Source organism: Lytechinus variegatus, chromosome 7, assembly GCF_018143015.1.
Source record: "Lytechinus variegatus isolate NC3 chromosome 7, Lvar_3.0, whole genome shotgun sequence".
Taxonomy (NCBI): Eukaryota; Metazoa; Echinodermata; class Echinoidea; order Temnopleuroida; family Toxopneustidae; genus Lytechinus; species Lytechinus variegatus.
This window is the reverse complement of record NC_054746.1, coordinates 20961593-20983128: the sequence shown is the minus strand read 5'-3', so window position 1 is coordinate 20983128 and position 21536 is coordinate 20961593. Positions and strand designations below refer to the sequence as shown.

Below are 21536 nucleotides of genomic sequence, written 5' to 3'. Positions count from 1 at the left end.
TGTAACTTTGCCATCTGATGGTAACTGCCACGCTAACAATACTCAACAGCCAATTAGAATCAAGGATTACATAAAAGATACCATTGGATAACAAAGTTACCATTATAGTGACTTTTACGCAACAGGACCCTGTAGTATTGTTATCTCTCACACCATCATCTCATAACTTACCATGCAACATGGTCTTCTCTGCTTGCATCTTGCTGGGCATGGCTCCGGACTGTGTGCTGGTCACAATGAACTCTGACCTTGGTGTTGGATGGGACTGCTTCCTTGACCGGGGGTAGGTGCCCACATGGTTGGGAAGGCTCTCCTCCGAGACAGTCCGGTTCAAAGGAGGCGACTGGGAGTTCAGGATAGGGGTCTTATTCTGTTGTGCATTCTACAAAGGGTGAAAAATAAAGGATGAAGGGGGGGGGGTGAGGAGAAAGAGTGAGAACAAGAAAATGTTGGTAAAATAATATATGCATTTATCTCAGGAAATGATCTTATAAAATACAGTCCGATTCATCAAGGGTAGGAATTGCACTTTCGTTTTCAATGTTAAACACATGAAATAAGAAATAGATTTTATTTTACTATAAAAGTATAATGACATAATAGCATTGATCATACATGTATTCCGATTATTTTTTAGGGGGGGTGTTAATACAACCAAAGAGCATTTAGTCTAACACATCAAATAAATAAGTAGAATTTTTGAATCAGTTGCCAACACTGAAGATGAAAAGACAATTAATTCTGGTTTGTCAACTACTACTAAAATCAACAAAACTTGGTTAATAAAGATGAGGAATTTTAGTTGTTAATTGTACATGTTGAAAACAATCTAATGTTTTTACTGACATGAATAATTTTAGATCACATCATGCTACTAGAGAAAAAAAATCCAGCTAAGCACTCAGAACAAAATCCCAATAAACCAACTCCTCTCTTTATCTCATATCTATGGTTTTGCCTATGCAAAGTACAAACACATGCAATTCCATTTTTTTAATAGGAATATAACCCTTATAAGCTCTAGAATCTATAATCTAAAAGCATTAGATAATCTGCAAAACTTCATGATGTGGCTTGTTAAATAGAAATAGAAAAACCAACACCAGTCCCACAAGAACCATTGCAAAGATGTCTAAAATCCCCCTAAATTATAGGGGGAATCAAAGCTGTTGTTCAGAAAAACTAGCATTAGTATGATGTCCTCAGATGTTCAATTTTCTTCATTTCACTAGTTTTTGCCTCAAATTCAAATGCAGATAAGTTTTTTTAAGGACTTATATCTATGAGAATACCTGGGACCCATTTTTACACTTTCTCAAATATGATAAACACGCTCTCGACCAATCGAATGGGAGTATTTAAGATGCTTATAAGAGACAACACCAAATGTCACAAGTTTATAAAACAGGGTCCTCCAAATGGTGTGATTCTTCTCAAAATTAATCTCTTCTTTGAAGCAATACTTTCGTTGCTAATTGTTCATGATTGAGAATGAATGAGATGTTCATTAATTAGTTTCACTTCATATTTCAATACCAAATACTTTCATATTAAATTCTAGAGTAGATCATTCACATTGTTGCAGGGGGTTCAAAACCATGTTTTTCTTTTTTTTGGGGGGGGGGTCACTTAATCCATCAACTGAAATCCTGTACAAGTACAAGGGCAGACAATCCCATTGGAAATAGTTTTATAGAATCTGTTTTTATCAACTTGCCTAAACATTCACCATATAATTGATATGTTTTGTTCCCCAGCATTGTCAAGCTCCCTTGGTATGCAAACCCTAAGTGCAATATGACTGGAGGGGTGGGGGATAATGGCAGAAAGCATTGGATCAAACATATCTTAAATGCCTGCTTTGTGATAAGTAGAAAATCAGGTTGTGTTAATTTTCAGATTTGTATTCAATTCCAACTCCTTCAGCCATTTAGCTCCCGCTAGCTTTTTAAACCATTTGAACCAAAGTCTAAAGTTAAAATTTTTATATTCCATACAGACAGGCATACCATACACATTGGGTGAACTAATCAACTTTGAATTCATAAGGGCAGATCACCCATATGCTCCTTTGATAACAAAAAAAATATATGCAAACCTTGAATGCACCACGACCCATTACCATGACAACATATATTTGGAGAGAGATATTTACCCCCGTATTAGGCACACGTGAGATGCAGATTTGGAAGTGCGGAGTTCGGTTAGTAGTAGAAGTAGAAGTAGCAGCCACGATGTGTTCCTCGGAGCCTGCTTCCTGGAGGGAGCCTGGGATGGTTACCATGGTAACAGCAGGGGCAGAGGTGGAGGTGGGGGACGGTAGGGGGCTGTAGGAGGCGGAGGATGATGATGAGGGGTGGGGTTGATGTGGGCCATCATGGTGGCCGTTTGAGATGATTTGGGGGTTGCCGGCCACGTTAATGGTAATGGAAGATGTGTGTCTCGAGTCTCCATTCACTCTCTGTGTGGATCGTGTAACATATATTCATTTCAATTTTTTATAATGATTTATGCAGATAGTTCAGTGAGATGACATTTACGTTGGTCGAGGGGGATATGAACAGTTTTGATAAAAGGTGGTCGGAGATCACCAAATTTTGTACAAATTTGTGAATTTACAAGTGTTTTTTTTTTCATCAGGAAATATGTTTTTAAATGTTGTGTGTATTGTATCATAAGAAGAAAGAGTTCATTGTTGTGAAAGAGTATAGGAAAGGTAATGTCAGTGGTAGATACATGCAGGATCATTCACAATACAAGAATCATACAAAATAAATATAATAGTATCAATGAATTCATTCAGTTTAGTGATTAAGTAGGAATGAACCAATATACACACAATATGTCATTTGTAAAGAGAGTTGATTAATGAATGAAGGATATAACACATGAATTCCATGATCACAAAAGGCATACAATCAACAGTCCAAATTATACAGGTGATGATACATATATTTTTATTATTGGAATGAGCATGAAAATATATATATACGTACAAATATACAATTCATTCAAATTTTAACAATATGGAAATGACAAAACATCACAATGGACAATGAAATCACAATAAAACAATAGACAGATGTGGAATGTTTGATGAAGTAAATTACCACAATGTCAACATTCAAGATAAATAAATTATATATGTGTGTGTAAGTGTGTCAAATGATATTATATGATATTAATTCATTAAAATAATGTGCAGGGTAAATAATATGTTAGAAATGTTAGTAAAGGAGAAATGATGTGAATTTTGGAGTGAGATCAAATTGAGGAATAGGGGTGAAAGGGGTGTGGTTTAAGGTATGACGGGATAAGGATAAAAGCAAAAAACAGAAAAATATACCAGAAAGTTAGAAAACATATTTCTCTCTCTGTTAGAATATATCAAATATTACATACAAACTTATCTACATATCTATAATAGTCAAACACACTAATGGTACATGTAAAATCAAACAAACAGCATTATTTCCCATTACAGCAAATGATTAATTCTAAAACTATTTCTCTATAGAGTATAATGTTTATCAAAAGCAATTGTAGGTCATTAAATCACAAAAAGATCTACTGGAAGTGTTATGATACTGAGTTAAAAAATCAATAGTTGCAATAGTTAATCAGTGTGGTTTCTTAAAGTAAATTTCATTTTTTTGGAAAAAAAAGTTAATAATTTTATCATATGGTATCTACGATAATTGTTACATTCATATTAAATCACATACATAAGTTTTTGTTTTCTTTCTCAAAAAACAGCACATTGCATAGCATATGACATATTATCCACATCTTCCAATTCATTTTGCAATCAGTCACTATTATGATTCATTCAAATTCTTCTTTTAAAATGATATGAATGCCTAAATCCAATTTATGAAATTATTTTGGAAGCCTTCAGAAATATTCAGCAGGAATGTTCTTATACATTCATCTCAATACACTTTCATGACAATCTTTACCAAACATTGCTATATTCAGTATAGTATATTACATTATAGTATAGTATGTTGAAGTATTCAACAATATTCATCAAGGAAGACTGTTGATTTTGTACAAAAAAAAAATCATGTACATATTTTTACATGAGCAGCTTCACATTAAAAAAGTTCAATGATTATAACATACATATTTGACTTTTTTATAATATGGGAATCTTTTCCCCTAGATGACATCCAAATGTATTATGAATTTCAAATAAATTCAAATTAAATTCATTGAAGTTTTACATAATATAAAACCAAATTGTATAGAAAGTAATCTCTGACTGGTCCGAGTGTGAATCTTAGGATTTGGCAATGACATCACTTCTTACTTTAAAAAAAAAAACTTTCACTTTTCTTCACCAAGATTATATAAAGAGGAATTGAAATTGGATCATGCTTACTACGATTTATCTAAACTACTAGTACATCACAAAAGCATGCAAGTCAAAACTAGGTTGAATTGGACCACACTTTTATGGAGTACCAATTAGCAACTTATTCACAAAGTATAAATTATTTTGATACTAGAATGAAAATTTGCCTTTTTACATTTCTGTTATGAAATTTTTGAAAAAGATAAAAATATTTAACTACACATTTAATATAAATGAAATATTATTATATGATACATTATCTTCGTCCTGAATATTAGGAAAAAAATTTAACTAAGCATTCCATAGAAGTGTGGACTAAAATTCATGATAAGTAGAGAGTTAAACCTGGGTTTGATTATGAAAATATCATCCCATGCTTTATACGAACAAGATACCGATACATACTCTCAAAGCTGACCAAGAGGCATAGTTCAATCACTACAGTATCAAGGTCCATTTATTACAATCAAAGAGTAGTTCTGGCCAAAGGCTTGAAATGTGGAAGAAACATTCTCCAAAGGATTGGGAAAAGTTTATTAAAATGCATGATGAATTCATGTATGCTGCATGATTTTAAGATTATCCAAAATGATAAGAAATTATTACATTGTGAATCGACAGCAATTTACACAAAAATGTATGCATTATGGGACTAAACATTTCAAAAGTTGTCTCTATTCAAATTTTGAATGCAAGGGCATTTGAACAGTAATTTGCAGAAAACACCAAATGGCACATAAAGAAATGTTTCGATATTGATGGATTGCCAATATTAAGGGTACTAAAACTGGCATAACTATAGCTCTCGGTCAGCTTTGGTTGCGTCTTTCACCAATATCCCAACTAAACCCATATCATCATTGGATTGAATTCCTACCTCCCTCTCCTGTACAGCGTTGTACGCATCAGGGGCCAGGAGCTTCCGAAGGTCATCCTGGACCCGGTTGTTTGTCTGAGCCTTGAGGGGCGTGGTCCCACCACTCCTTACAGTGGGGGTGGTGGCCGAATTGCCCCGTGACCTGGCAGCGAGGGATTCGTTGGATGACTTGTGACCATCAAGGGGTCTTCTAGAAATAAAAGTTTGAATATACCTTAATTATTAATAGATACAAAGGTGATCACCAGTCGAGTTCAATAATTGAATTCCTTTTTTTCTATTCATGAATTCCACAGCAAAGTATCCAATGAAACAACATTTTCCCTTTTTTATCTCTCTCTGTTCCTGAGGAAGTTATCAAATGGAAATAGTTCACCATTGTATTTGTTTTCAACACCAAAACTAAAGAATGAATTAGTAGCTGAAATACTGATGAATGTAATTTTACAATTTGACAGATCAATGGTCCAACAGTGTCTTTGAACAACCAACATTCAAATAATGAATAATGACTTTTTATCTACATGGTAATGAGGTTAAACTCAACAGAATGACTCCTACCTTCTTGCCATTTTAGGGCTTGTGCTGGACTCACTCATGCTGCTACTGGAAGATGCAGATGGTGCTCCGCCTCTCCTGTGTATACTGACATAGTCTCCAGACCCACCCCGCCTTGGACTCTGAGCCCTCTTACGGACCGTCTCAGGGCTCTGTGCAGATCTCCCTGGCATCGGGCTACGTGCGGGCGACTGTCTGCTGGCTCTGAGGCTACCATAGTCTCTCGATGCCCCTGTTCCTGAGCCTCCAGAGAGGGTGGAGTGGGTGGAGTGGTCACTGATGTTGCTAGGTGTGGCATGGTGATGTGGTACGATGCCTGCGAGGTGGTTCGGGCGCTGTAGCCTCGGTTGCTCCATATCGATTCCTTCCCTACTTCTTGACTGAAGGGGAAGTAACAAGCAGGTTTATATGAATACCAGAAGAAGAAGTTGCAATAGCTGATTTAACAAGAAAGAACCTGTTTCCACCCAACTTTCAAGAATACTGTACTAACTGATAGTCAATTTACTTTTTAACCATTAGCCTGGAAAGAGTCAAAACATAATTAAGCTCAAAACCCGAGTATGGAAAATCCTTAAATATTAAAAAATTAACATAAGACTTTGTAGGAATTGCCAAAATACATTTACTCCTGCAAAGTTCTGCATTCTTTGGATTTACAGGGTCTGATGAAACATTCTTCCGTACTAATTCACCAGATAAACACTGTCTAAGGATAAACTGATGACAACAGAAAATATGTCATAAGAAAGCGACATTCATTCTTTAGAATTAGAATGGATTCCCTTCTTTACCTGATAGAGCTGTTCTGTTGGACTATAACGCTCAGCCATTGCATAGTTACTCCTATTCTCTTCCTTGGTGTCTTGTGAGCCAGGTGCATTGGTTGCTGCTGGGTTGGTACGGTACATGCCCTCTGGAACATCCTTGGAGACAGTCACACCGTTGTCATGGTAACCATTGGCATCGTCTCCCGTATCATACCACTTCTCGTCGCTGGTGTTGGTTGATAAGGTGTCTCCACTGCTAGTGTGCTTTATAGTTGCCTAAAGATCAATAAAATTGTTTTAAATAAGATTAATGTCAATAACAAGCAATGAATTTGCAGCTATGTATGTGTATATATCCTAAAACAATATGTAAAAAAAAGTACAACAAATCTGTATAATTTGATAAAATTGAAATGGAAATGACTCCCCTCCCCCACCCTGATTCTTCTTTTTCCCCCACAATATATGGAGGGGGGGTAAAATATATCTTGAGCTTAGAAGGAAACAAACTGCATCTTGGGATGTAATTGAAAATTTGAAAGTTTTTGTACAAAACATGTGCCTTTGAATATTGCCAATTTGAGCAATTTCAAACCCGACACAATGAACCATGATATAATACCATAATGCTCCATAATGTATAATTCAGACCATATAATACATAGAAATCAGTAGTAATGTCTTACCTGTGCTACATTATGAAGTGGATACCTAGCTTTGGGAGTGACAAACTGAGGTTGTTGCTTGTCCTGCTCTCTGCCCCTTTCCTGGGGGAAGGGGTTGGGTTCATTTGGTCTATGCCAATTAGGTTTGGGCACATCTTTGTAAACTGAGAAAAATAAGAAGAACCAAAATAATGTCACTAAAATCTACTTTTAGTCTTAAAGATTAATGAGAGCTATTTCCCAGGATTTTGCAATGCTATTAGTCCTCATCTTCTTGGGTAATCATATGGTATGATATTGTTAGGTGAAGAGAGGTGATGATGATGATGAACTATCAAAGAATTACTCAATGTCTTAAATCATGAAGTAATATAAAATGAATATAAAATTTACTTGGTAAAGACAGAGTTTAGTTTAAACATGGGTCAATGCACATATTCTTGCCTGTGAGAATGTTACCTTAAAAACAAATGGTAAATTCATTATTCACGGCCACCATCACTTACCTTTTGATACTGCTTATTTTTACAAAGCAATGTAAAAATCTTACACGTAAATAAAATATAAATACTCAGCCATAAAAAGGGTGTAAGTTTAAAGGTAAATGCTAGCTTTGGTAACGATATCAAAATGAGTTTGTACAGAATCCAATGAAATGACCACCAAAGTGTCTGTATAAATAATGTGCCAAAGGATTCTGGAAGAAATTGTGTAATTGCTGAGAAATCAGCAAATAAGCACAGGATTCTGGTAGAGCGTCGGGCCCAACATTCAAAGCAATAATTACACACTGTCCCACGTGCGCTTAGCTGTGTTGGAGATCTTCGGTGTGAAAATTTTTCAGAGTAGATTTCAAGATTTCACAATGTTCAGTTTATGTAACTGTACCAGATCTAGATCCTCAATGATATACTGACAATTAAGCCTGGTTTTACAGACTTTCTCATGAAATCAGTGTTTACTGCAACTACCGGAATTTCTCTTTATTTTAAGTCAATCAAATAATAAGTTCTCAGATACTTCCTTTTATCAAGAAAAGAGTTAAGTTCAGAAATTTTTACTTTGGATGCTGTGTATTTTTGGGGGAGGGGTAAGAAGCTCAAGGTAAAAGCAGAAAAGTGGGGTCAAATATTTTTTTTCAACTCACTAAACATTTGCATTACATTTTTAAAACTTGATTGCAGATAAGCCTATATTTGCTCAGGTTTTATTCATGCAGATGTTAAAAAGAGTGTCAGTTTGGGCGTGAACAAATTCTATTGAATTCAATAAAGTGAGAAATACAATCATAATTCTGAATGATTCTAAATAACTTAAACCATAAAGGAGTAAACAGCAAGCCTGAAATATGCAAAATACCACACAGAAATTCACACCCCAGGAAGTAGAGCCAGATTGATCGCTTGTAGCAACCATATCCAACACCAAAAAGAAAAACATCAAAATGACACACTCCAATAACAACCATCCAATCACAATACACCATTCAAATATCACCAACAGTCCCCTTCACTCTTCACAACTACAGACCTCCCAATATTTCTTGCTGAAAACAAGAGCTAAATATTCAGTTTCCTCACTCGAAATTCAATAGCTTGCATGCCTGTACATGAAAGAGCTGATTACAATTGGTTCGAGTACTATACATTAATTGTGATTACTCATAATAAGTTAAATTTTATCTTAAAGTCAATTTAAAGATTCGATTTTTGTTTTATATACACTGTTGACTTATATTTCAGTACTTAAAAGCTGGTAAAAATTTTAATAATTTAATCTGCCTCTATTTTTTACAATACTTGGTGTTGCCAATTTGAAATTTAAAATCTAAGGGTGTGTGTGCAGCCATTGTGATTAAAGCGAGTGCAGAATGCCTTTAAAGATCTCACCCTTGACTGGATGTTGGACACCAGAAGGAGCAGACATACACCTGTTGAGTGCTGATCGCAGTAGAGCAAAAATTGAATCAATAATATCCCTGAAGTTCTACATTTATATCATTCTTAAGACACTTTTGAATAGCTTTAATGCACTGCTCCAGTAACTGATAAAATGTTTCCCAGTTGATCAAAGAGGATATTCAATAATTTATTGATCTCAATAGAGCCCTTAGTACAAGATATTGACAATTTATAATATTCTTGATGGAATAGAAAAATCTAAAAACATCTTTTTTCCTAACTGAACATGAAAATCATTCTTGCAGAATTTTGAATTTGATTAGTTTCAGTAACTCTGAAATCCCACTTTGCAAAGTTTCATATAAAGTTGGCTTGAATAATAAATTTCATATGGAAGATGGAAATTCACATGTACGATATTGGATGGGATCACTAGATTGTAGTCCCACATACAAGGTTTGGAGATGGAGTAAATACTTGAACTGCATAATAATCTTTAATTGTTGTACCTCTAGTCCTGTAGTTATCTAGGCTGTCCTCGAGGGATCCCTGCCTGGAATGGGCTCCAGTCCCGATACGATCCAGGTCCTCCTGAGAACTCCTGAGCCTAGCCTGCATGTCATTAGGTCTCCTCCTCTGCTCCCTGGCACTCCTTCTCTCATGGACCATCCTCATAAAGGACCGATCACCTGCATCATGGGACAAACCCCTACTGTGACCACTCCCACGGGAGGATACCTCTTGTGGTGTGGTCCCACCACCGGTGTTCGCCTGCTGATGTGCGCGGGTGTTCACATCCTTCCAGTAGTCAACAGCAGCACGGTAAGGGTGCTGCTTGTTGGTGGAGCCCGATGGTTGATCCGTGACATTAATGCGACGCTCGAAGGTCGTGATGGCCGAGCGCACGCTGCCTTTGACCGGTAGACCTTCTTCGGTGGTGCCTGGAGGGTAGATTGGTGTGTTGGGGGCTGAACGCAGCATCGATGGTGGTTGCCCAGGAGTGGATGCAGATCGGGAATGATGTGCTGACTGTCTAAGATCTAACAGGAAAACATGAAAAAATATATTACAAAGTTTGACTGCATAAATACGATATGGATCTTTTCTAACAATTTATATATGATCACCATTATTTTAGGGGATCTAGAAAATATACAATGACCAACTGATCAAGAAACAAGGAAACACAGGGGACAAATATGTCCAGTAAAAGAATGACAGATGAGTACTATATTGTTGCTTACCTCTGCTTGACATAGCCAGAGAAGAAGAAATTTTATGAGGTCCTTTGCCAGTGCTTGTACCTCTGTTGAAACCCTGTCTCGCCCCACCTGGCTGGGTTACTGCTTCACTGTTACCCATATATTCAATTGGTGTGCTTCCTCTGCAAGGGGTAAGAATAAAATCTGGTTAAGCAACCCACAAAAATGCATAACCAGCATTAACATCCATTTCCAATTAGTATAGATCACTGGAAAAGTTTGAATAGCTATCCACTACATGCTCAGTCAAATTTCACCAAAAGGCAGTTAAGCTGAACACTGAAACAAGTGTATGTGATCAAACATGCATAACCAGCATTAACATCCAATCCCAATTTGTAAAGATCACTGGAATAGTTTGAATACTACACAAGGGAATTCAAAAACAAGCCTTTAAATTTGACATATTGACAATAATATCATTTTCAGAAACATAAAAGAATGTGAGCATATTGTCCGATATCTAACAGAAGATTCATTTTCTTTTGTTTATTTGTGAATGTAACAATTTACCTTCATTTTTCCCCGAAACTAACTTTCCAACTAATCTGTTCCTTTAAAACTGTAAAGATGAACCTACCTCCTAGGACTGCCATCTTCACATGGTGGAACGACGACCACCTTGACAGTCTGAGAGGTCCGTAGTAGATCTATCATCTCTTCATGTGTCTGGGTACATACAGCTATCTCACAAATCTAAGGAGACAAAAACATAATCATTTTAATGATAATGACAGTTACAATTATAGAGCACTGAATGTAGTGTTTGAAGCACTTCTAACTTGTAAATATATTTGTTCAACATATAAATGATATAACACACAATATACAATCAAGTCTCTTTCTGCTTTGGAGAATCAGTCATTCAGTTAGTAGTCGTAGATTTTGTACTGTACAAGGGTGATCAAATTTAACCTCACACTTGCGACAATCAACCGTATCCCTTCCCTCCACTTTGCACAATTCAGTGCATCCTCTTTCCCCTTCCCAACCCCCCCCCTTCCCATCCTCCACTGGCTTCTTCTATGTCTTCTTCGACGGTTCACTCGATTTCAAAGTCCCCCCCCCCCTCACACGAAAAAGCCCTTCTTCAGACATGCCTGTCAGAATTTATACCATTTCACAATTCTTCAACATTTTTTAATGAAGTGTTTCCCCACTACCAGCCCATCACCTTCAGAGCAAGTTACTTCTGTCAATTCTGGTAGACACAATGCATGAACAAAAGTGCCTATTCAATTGTACTGACCACAAACATGCTCTAATCCTAAACCATGTATTCCTTCAACACAGAGTGCATTGTTTCATTTATATTTTGTCAATGTATGCATAAGATTGTTGAAGTAAATTCAACAGGTTGGCCCTTGGCTCTTACCTCAACAAGCCTTGCTCCTTTCCTAAGTCCAGCCTGCCATGCAAACCCATATGGATCTACCTCAACTACTATACCCTGGTAGTGTACATGGAAGCCTAGCTGACCAAGGCCGTTACGTCTCAAGGTGATCTCTTTGGTCTGTAACAAAAGAACATATAACAATGAAATGACTGAACACATGTCACAATAATCTACTTTTATTTTCTTTAATGACTAGAATCTATTGCTTAAGATGAAGTTATATTGCAAAAGAATTCAGGCAAAAGTATATTAATAGACAAATTAATAGAGTACAAGCAGAGCGAAGAGAAGATTTGGGAACTATTATAATGCATTCAACGTTATATACAGCGCGTCCCAAAAAAAATGTCCCTCTGACATAGGACTGAATTAAGTCTAAAATGTGGTAGGATTCTCAAATAAATGTTCATGAGTAGAAAGTTCATTTCATGTTCTAACTTTTATGAAAATTTCATTGGTCGCGCTTCAGCGGTTTTGAATACACACTAAGTTACGTAACAATGGTGCATTTTAGCTCATTCCAAGTTTGCAGCATTGATGCATTTCTTCATTGTCTATGGCATGTTAACCCCCATTCTTACATCCATGATCTGAGCAGGGATTATTCCCTAATCATATCTAGGCTCATCAAATCATAAACTTGAGCATGTTCAGAAGGACAAGAAACATAAACAATTAAGTTTGTTTGATGATGCACCAACTTGAAAGAAAATATGAATGATGGATGAGTAAAATAAGCTGAAAAAGGGGGAATCAACAAATTAATCACCCTTTGCGAAAAGGAACTATACCAAAGAAAATTTTGACTTTTTTCTTTTAAAAAGTTACACTGGATTATTGAACTTGACCTCAGTAGCTAATTAACTAAAAAAAGTAATGAAAACAAAAATGCAGTATTGTTGGAATTATGCATGAAACAGACATGACCCGTTGTCTCAATCATTGTGCATCTCCAGTTTATCAAACATGAAATGAACTGTCAAATACTGATTTTGCCCTTCTGAACATGCTCAAGGTTGTGATTTCATGAGCCCAGTTAGATCATGGAGATTTTCCTGGTCAGATCAGGGAATTCCTTGGTCAGAACAAGGAGATAGAGGTGATATCTCCTTGGTCAGAATGGTCAAAGGGGGTTGATATGCAAGAAAGTGCAGAACACAAAGCAGTGTTGCATGCATATAAACTTGGAATGGGTTGAAAAGCACCACTGTTACATAATAGGCTGTGTATTCAAAACCACTGAAGTGAGACCAATGAAATTTTTATAGAAGTTAGAACATGAGATGGGCTTCCTATATCCATACATTTCATTGATAATAATTTTTATTTTTGGAAGTTATTAAGCCGCATATCAGAGGGACATTTTTTTGGACGAGCTGTATGCCTTAGATATGCCTTAGATAAGGGTAATGACTTAAATCTCAGTTTCCAGTTATGTTTCTATAGCTGTTCGCATGTTATAAGCAACTGTTCTCATGACTGGTGACCAGTTCTTGTGGTATATGAGATCCTTATTTGTCCGTTTTGACATAAATGCGACTCTAAGTCCTACTTAACGCTTTGTGAAACACACCCCAGATGTGTAAATCCTGCATTGCTTTAATACCCCTTTAAGACAAACCATCATGGTATGTAACAGAACATACAGGCGAAACAAAATATGTCAAGGTCACAGCATACTTACCCTAGTACCGTTGGATACTGCTTCAAATCTCTTGACAATCTCAGGTACCTCATCAAGATCTTGATCAGGAATGCGTACTCTAACACAGTTACCTTCGTTGAAGTACAGCTTCAATCTAGAATATTAAAAGAGATAATTGTAACAAGGAATCAGTGGTGTGTTTGTGAGTGTTCATTGTCTCATGTAGAAATATGTAGTTGGAATCATTTCAAAAGCAAAGCTATACCTATGATCATTGTTTTTTTTTCCTAGAATGAAGATTGTAACAAAATGACACCATTAGAGTCTCATTCCAGAATTTGTTCATTTTCTACTTTCATTTTCTTCTACCTATTTGCACATTCTCTCCTAACTTTTGCTATTTTCTACTAGCTATTTGAAAGCACCTCATCCTCCTCCTCCTCCTCATCATCATCAACATCATCACAATCATCATCGTCGTCATTGTCATCATCATCATAGTCATCATCCTTATAATCATCATCCTCATCATTATCATCAACACCACACCATCATTATCCTCATCATCACCACACCATCATCATCCTCATCATCCTCATCATCATCATTATAATCATCATCATCACAATCATAATCATCATCATCATCATCATAATCATCCTCCTCATCATCATCCTCATCATCATCCCGGATACCACTACCACCACTATCCTCCTCCTCATTCTTACCCATGTGGATACGGAGTCCAGCCAATAACAGACACACATGGAATAGAGAAAAGAACCTCTCTCGTATGGTAGTTTGTCAGAACCATCATATCCATGGAGACAGCTAGTAAACAATCCACTGGATCTGATAAACTGAAGTCTTCGGCCTAGAATAAGAAATAGATCAATATCATAAACACATTTTTTCCATCAATAATGACAACAAATAGATTTTTTTAACTGCATTTCTCAAAACACATTCCACATGTATGTATCAAATTTAAAATAGAGACAACTTTGATTAACAATATCATTTTAAGCTTTTAATGTGTAAAATACCAATTCAACAAATTTGAAAGCATTTTTTTTTCTTTTTTTTTAACAAAGTGCAGCTAATGGGATACAGATTCCTGTCTTTTGTATTAATGAGGAATAAAATTAAATCACTGATCAAAACTAGAAAAAGACAATTATCAATAGGAAATTTGTAGGATACAAACATGCACTTAAAAAGGGCATGGACAACTGAAATTATCAATAAAGGACAATTATACTATATTCTAAAACGAAACATAACATCTCAAATTGATAACTATATTCAAGCAACAAGAGACATGGGGAAGGGTAACAGGAAAGGGTAAAGGGTGATGAAATTGGTGTGGACAAAATAAGGCCAAGAAAAACAAAGTTTGTTTGCCACAATCCAGGTGAACATAATGAACCCTGCCAACCTTTGTTACAGCAAACAATCATTTCATTTTTCTCGAAAAGTATGATCATAAAAAAAAGGAGCATAACACCAAAAAAAAGTTTATACAAGAGTGAGACCAAAGCATCTATCGGGGGGGGGGGGGGGGACTGGCAAACAAGTGTCTACTAAGTTGAGACCATGGACCTTTCTTAAAGAGTGATTGACCACTATGTCTCAGATTTAGAACAACATAACAAATATCACATTGTGAAAATTACAATATGTATAAAAGCAAACGCCAACCCGTCTGGACAGCATATATGCACATTTTCAGTTCTTTAGGTAATATGAAATCAATCTAAGGTAGTTACAACTGACTTAGCTATTGCCGCAAGAAGCAATATATGTATGTACAAACACGAATAAAGCTGAGATCTGTCAATCATAATTTTGTCAAGCTGTAAAGCAGATATAAGTTTTTGCAGTTTGAAGCTGGTCATCGATGATGGCCGCATTTGATGTTTGTAATCATGCACAGGTATGTAAGTTAGCATTGTCTAAAATTGGTACAAATGCTTCATACTCTCTACTTTCAACCTTACTGTGTGCACTGAATAACAGAGTATCCAAAGATGAATGACATTAGCTTCATATGAAACTTGACTTATTGACCTCTGAATTTTGTAATTTACATGTGTTTCGTACAGGAAGTTCAGAAACCATCTGATTCCAGTATGCAAAAGTTTAATACACTGGAATGTTGTCTCTGAGTGGTGATATACATGTCTTATTGGGCTATTGCGGGAAATTTACGTTCAATTGCACATCAAGCATAACGAGATGTAGCAAGAAAGTTGAGTAGCAACTGAATGCAGATCAACTGACTGAATTCTTTGATTTGGGACTAGCTCTCGATAGATATGAAATTGGACGTAAGGTTCTTGCAACGCACCATATGGCACCAATGGATTCACAAGCCAGCCCAATCTCCCTGCTCGGGGGAGTACAAAATGATGACTACCACAGATCTTTATTGGGTCATACAGAGCGATGGACATCCCCCTGCCATGATATTTTCATTATTGATTTATTTCATTTTATTTTTATGGGTGTGAATGATGTGCATTTTATTATAATATAGCAGCCCCCTCTAGATGTATGTATGTGACTAAATAGTGAGCATGAATGCACACACACAAATCATGTTCCAATCACTGAAAAGTTTAACTTCATTTTTTATTTCATGAGGATATAATTTCCATTAAAATTCACAATTCGCCAAAGGGAACTGTTTCTTAGCTGGCAAATATTGCCCACTTTTTTGCAATATTGAAGATTTATACAAATTCACAAGACAAGAAATAATCTATTGGCATATTTGCACATACATACAGGTATAAGCAACTGGTACCTTTGCCCTTTTCAGCCAAACAGCAAATAATTATATACGGTTTGAATTCAAAAAATTATATCCAAATTGCTACGTGTGTACAGTGAGTTGCAGCTTGAATGAAGGAACACTGGATATGAGAAGTGAAACCAGAGTAAATGGATCAAAGATTAGATGAGCCACTGTGTCCATTTTCTTGATGCAAAGTGACATCCATACATCATAAAAACCAATGGATATTGTGCAGAGCTTAAAACTACAAGTTTTCTACTCAGTTGTGCAAGTATTTCTTTCTTATTATTCATCTTTCGTTTCATTGAATAATGATCCTACCAAAAGGAAAAGTGTTTATGGCTCTCAACATAAAAAAAATGAACAGGCCAAAATGAATGTGGAGATATAAATTTTTAATGTGTGAAAAGTTCAATACAAGTCTTTGAAACTATACATAGGTTGTTGATTTAGATTAGCTTTCACTGATAAAAGTATGTGATTTATTAAAGGAAAAATTTCAGGAAGAGAAAATGGGTTCGGTGTATGATTTTCACACAGGCATGAGGCGTGATTGCAAAGCAAGGCCTATTGAAATGCTCAGTAAAAAGGGGATTATAATAAAAATCTTGAATCCTGGCTTTGAGTGAATTTTATGACTTCATATTTAAATAGAAAGTAGAGGATGAGACAAGACTATTGTGTACATTTTGATTTATGAAGGACAAATGGGGAATGGCTCATAACAGAGAACATTCTCTGGTGATATATCTACAGCATAATCTGCAACTGGTGAAGATATTCTGAAAGTGATTTCTTCATCCAGGCAGGCAAACAAAAGGAAACCTAATACTTGTCAGAGACAATAGATATTTGAAATAAAGAGTGTTTACATCAGACGTTAAATCATATGATTCCATAGCTACATTGAATTTGTGCTATTTAACTCTCTCCCTTCCCCTTCAAAACACAGAGTCTATAGCCTATTGTTTTTATTCATGAGTCTACTCTTCAAACAGTGGACTCCTGAATAAAATAGCGTATCTAACCATGGTAACAGGCGTAAATTTGGTGCACTGTGACAAATGCGCGCATCAGCACTGGACATGTTTTATACACGCGCCCGATACGCGCTAAATTAAGCGTAATTTGTACAGGAAATCTGCATAAACCGTGGACTCAACCGTGGGTTTTTAAAACCACCTTTGTGAATTCGGGCCAATGTATTTGTATGGAAATGAATAGAACAACCCAATACAGAAACAAAACAAAGAATATATAGCAAGCCTCTTTTAAGACAAAACTAGGAATAAACAAGTTTACTATTAAAAAAAACACAGCTAATATGAAATCCAACTATATTTGTGCACAAAACAAATTACTGAAATGTCAAGTGATTACACACTACCATCTAATGTCTTTGGTGAGTAAAATTACAAAACTGCATGCAACAATTTTGTTTTTCCAAATAAATGATCCAGGAATGTTAAAAGAGAGGTCAAAGGTCAAGGAAATAACTCTAAATAAGAACCAAGAGAAAATAACAACAAATCAATCCATGCTTGATATGATGAGGCAGCAAGCACTATGAAATGAAATTTGCCATTAAAAAATATATAAACAAAAATACAAACAACCATCCAAATAAAATATCCAACTCAAAACAAACATAACAAATGTTTTAGATGCATTTTTTTTTTTCTTTCAAAGTTGGTGCAAATTTGTTCACCTTCGAATTAACGCCTTTGCCAATAGGTGACCACATGAAAACCTGCGTTCATAATTCAGGCAAGAAATGATGAAATTTTGACATTTGAAGAGTTTTTTACTTCACGTTAACCACATTAATAAAAAGTTTTTATAGAAAAATAATCACAAGGCTTATAATATAATTATGTCATTAGTTTTCTCGGGGGGGGGGGGGGGCAGCAAAGATTACATTTTAATAGATTTTTTTCCTATCTACTAAAGTACCCTAATATGTAATATATATTGAAATGCTACAAACAGCCAATGTATGTCCCAATACAAAATGACTTTAACAAAAGGTACAAAAGACTAATATTCATCACTTATCATTGATATTACAGAAGAAATATAAAAAGCTATGTTTCACTGATATTACTGTTAAGAATTCAGCCTTGATATAAAGTAAGTTTCGACAAAAAGCCATTTATATAAGAAAGAATATAAATCCGATCCAGATCCTGAAACAAAATACTCTCGGGCAGCCATTCATTCCCACAGCACAGTTGTATGGCAAACTGAAGACAAAATTCTGGTGTTATAACATTCATAACTGCCATTCAATTATTTTGTGTTATGAAACTTTTATCCCGTGCATAGAACCAGTTTTGAGATAGTTTACCAAATTTGTTCTTGCATTCAAAATCAAACATCATGATTCAAGAAAGAGTAAGGCATTGTCAAGGATCTACATACCTGAACATCCCAAACCAAAGCTCCTTTTGCCTTGAAGTCTGGGGCAGGTCTGGGGCAAGTCTTCTCCTTCTTCTTGTCAAACAGTTTGAACTTGCCCCCTCCTCCAGTCTCGATGGCCGTCGAGGTCACGTAGGAAGCGGCTAGATCCTTGAGGTATTCCTTGCGGGTACGCGTTGCCATGGCAATGAACTTGTCTGCCTTGTGCACAGCGTTTTCAGCATTGATGACTGAATCAGAAATGAAAAGAAATAGCTTTTAAAGTTAGAAATGAATAAACCAGTCAGTGAAAGTATAGCGATGTTTTGCAAATTTGCAAAAATAATATCAAAATATTTTTGCATGGTTTATTTCATTGAGTTAAAATGAACTGAGTTGAATCAAACTGATTACCTGAATTGGCATTTATACAATTACAAGAATTTCATCTATTGCATTCAAGCCAAAATGTCATTTACACCAAGAGATATTTAGTAGATGATGATTTCAAGAATTTGGAATATACAACAACCTGAAGAACCATTGAGGCCTTAAAATTATTACCTCATAATACACTTGGTATTTGCATACCAAGTGGGACTTACTTTTGGCAAGAAGAAAATCTGCAAAAACTTTTGATTTCTGGAAAGTGGCATTTGCTGGCAAGGGAGGGCCAAAAGATGGGACTTCTTTAGATCTGCTCACAGCAATCCTGAAAGAAAAGTAGTAAGTACAAAAATTATAATTTAAAACAAAAGGTCAACTTTGTGTGTATTCTATCTTTTTTCAGTACATACTTATCATTCAATGTAAGAGACTATCGGGCAGGATTTATTACTTCAAATCACATCAAATCAAATGGGAGACACAAGAAATCTGTTGGGTTTTTTTTAAAGAAGGATAAATAAATAAGGCAGGTAGACATCACAATATTCCAAGTGAGCCTTATTCTCAGACAGTCTAATAACACTTGTTTGAAATCATTGCTTGATTATCATAACATTAATAATAAAGTTAAAATTAGATTAAATTACACTGCACTTTTAAGAGTACATAAAAGTTGACTTTCTTGTAACAACCAGGACTTGAGGACCGGTCATATCCTACCCCAGAATCTGGTGGGAAATATCTATACTCGTACCATGAGCAAAAATAGTGAACAGATTACATGGTAAACTATGGAGCGTTTTCTGAAAGAACTTTTTGGATGTTTTATCTGACAAAGTAAGTTTTATCCAAGTTACCATAGTAACGGTGCCTCTCAGTCAATCAAAATCAAAGAAATTTTATTCAGATGTGACATGAGGGAGAGGACCAAATGGGCATTAATTAATAAAATGATGAAATGACTATACAACATGCCATCATTGAGACAACGATAGCAGCTGTATGGTGCACTTGAGATACACTTACGAGTAGTGGACATTCTCTGTGTTTGGTTCGTGGACTCGTACAATGATGAAAACGTGCTGGAATTGTGAGCGTACATTCTTTGGTGTGAACGGAAGAGCCCCTGGCTCCTGGAACACGATGGTCACTATGTCATTGCCGATGTGCCTCTTCCTAAGCAGCTATTCAAGAAATGAGAATATACGTTTGTGCACATTAACATCCAGCAGTCTAAAACTCAATATTTTGATAGATTTATGGATATTCAATTTGTGATATTACATGTGAGCAGTTCCTGGATGTGTCATGTGAGATAAATTCCTTGAAGTGACTTCCGCTTAAAAAAGGGAATGAGATTGATTTTACTTCTATATTCAACATACTATCAAATCCATTATTTCATGCACACTTCTATAGAAAATGCTTGCATGTGATGTCACAAAATTAAAAATGCATACTTGTTATTCTTTGATAGCTGTTCACCAAACCTTCATTAGCATGCTTCTAATAATTTCTTTTATTAAAACTTCATAATGTCAGGGTGAATTTCTCCTTAAGAACCATCAAATTTTTTGAAATTCTACCAAACAAGCAATACAAAACTTGCAACTTCAAATGTAGTATGGAAACTATTTCAACTTTTCTTAAAAGAATAAATGAAAAATCAGATTGAAAATTTGAAAAGGTGTGATTATGCAAGTCTTCAACCCATTTCTACATGACAAATTCCAACATTAAAGATAAAAATCTTGAAAGAGGTATGGTGGTATTCTTGGCAACAGACATGCAGTGGCCTTGAGTCCCTGAGACATTATGTTGGCTTAATCATTAATATGTCTATGACTCATTACATAATGTTGGCATGAAATAGTCACAATGTTACCGCAGAATAAAACTGCTCAGTCATTGTAATCCTTACTGTGATCCTTATATTTATCTATATGTTTTTCAAATATCTCATGCCTTCTTTACAAAAGTGAGACCACTGAATTAAATGAAAAGGTAAAACTAAACATGTATACAAGAAAAACAATAAAAGAAGCCCTGAAGCCGCTAGAAGTTAGGTAGGTCAAAGAGCATACCCCTAACCAAGGAGGTGCTTTCAGTTCTCTGTGGCTCGGGGCTAGGCTCCGTTTTCTTATAAAATCTTTTGATTATGATTTGTTCATATCTATGGCAATCTGTTATACCAATAATGATTCTTGTATTTTCTAGATGCCAAGCAGATTATTTTTATTTCAATCATGTACATACATGTATATAATTTTATAAAGTGACCAAGTATTTTAAAGACAAAAGCAAAAGCATTCTTTTTCGATAGGTGATTAGTCTCAGTATAAATCGCAGTTCATCATGAGACAGATTTCTAGTTTGAACAGAGCATGACTACCAATGCACTTTTATTTGTTGCTGTGTAAATTTTATTTCACTTATTAATTGTATAATAATTTCTTTGTAAGTATTGATTTTTCGTATTATTGGATATTTTACAATGATCATGAGATCTGCGAAGAGAGGG

The 21536-nt window shown here is 35.5% G+C and overlaps 1 protein-coding gene across 8 annotated transcripts in view; it reads right to left on the bottom strand.

The window, feature by feature from the left end:
• The window catches only part of LOC121418714 (signal-induced proliferation-associated 1-like protein 1), a 93763-nt gene that overhangs the window by 36700 nt on the left and 35527 nt on the right, over positions 1-21536 (bottom strand). For 3 of the 8 annotated variants that reach the window (XM_041612782.1, XM_041612778.1, XM_041612776.1), the window contains exons 10-26: positions 20042-20199; positions 19234-19340; positions 18653-18879; positions 17940-17981; positions 14160-14305; positions 13471-13585; positions 11766-11903; positions 10971-11086; positions 10373-10512; positions 9638-10168; positions 9117-9167; positions 7249-7391; positions 6587-6838; positions 5796-6172; positions 5235-5424; positions 2156-2461; positions 172-382 (exon numbers count right to left, since the gene is read on the bottom strand). In XM_041612782.1, the coding sequence (XP_041468716.1) occupies positions 172-382; positions 2156-2461; positions 5235-5424; positions 5796-6172; positions 6587-6838; positions 7249-7391; positions 9117-9167; positions 9638-10168; positions 10373-10512; positions 10971-11086; positions 11766-11903; positions 13471-13585; positions 14160-14305; positions 17940-17981; positions 18653-18879; positions 19234-19340; positions 20042-20199 (3250 nt within the window). The remainder of the gene's footprint in view (positions 1-171; positions 383-2155; positions 2462-5234; positions 5425-5795; positions 6173-6586; positions 6839-7248; positions 7392-9116; positions 9168-9637; positions 10169-10372; positions 10513-10970; positions 11087-11765; positions 11904-13470; positions 13586-14159; positions 14306-17939; positions 17982-18652; positions 18880-19233; positions 19341-20041; positions 20200-21536) is intronic. The other 5 variants (XM_041612777.1, XM_041612784.1, XM_041612779.1 and 2 more) reach the window with 5 other exon arrangements.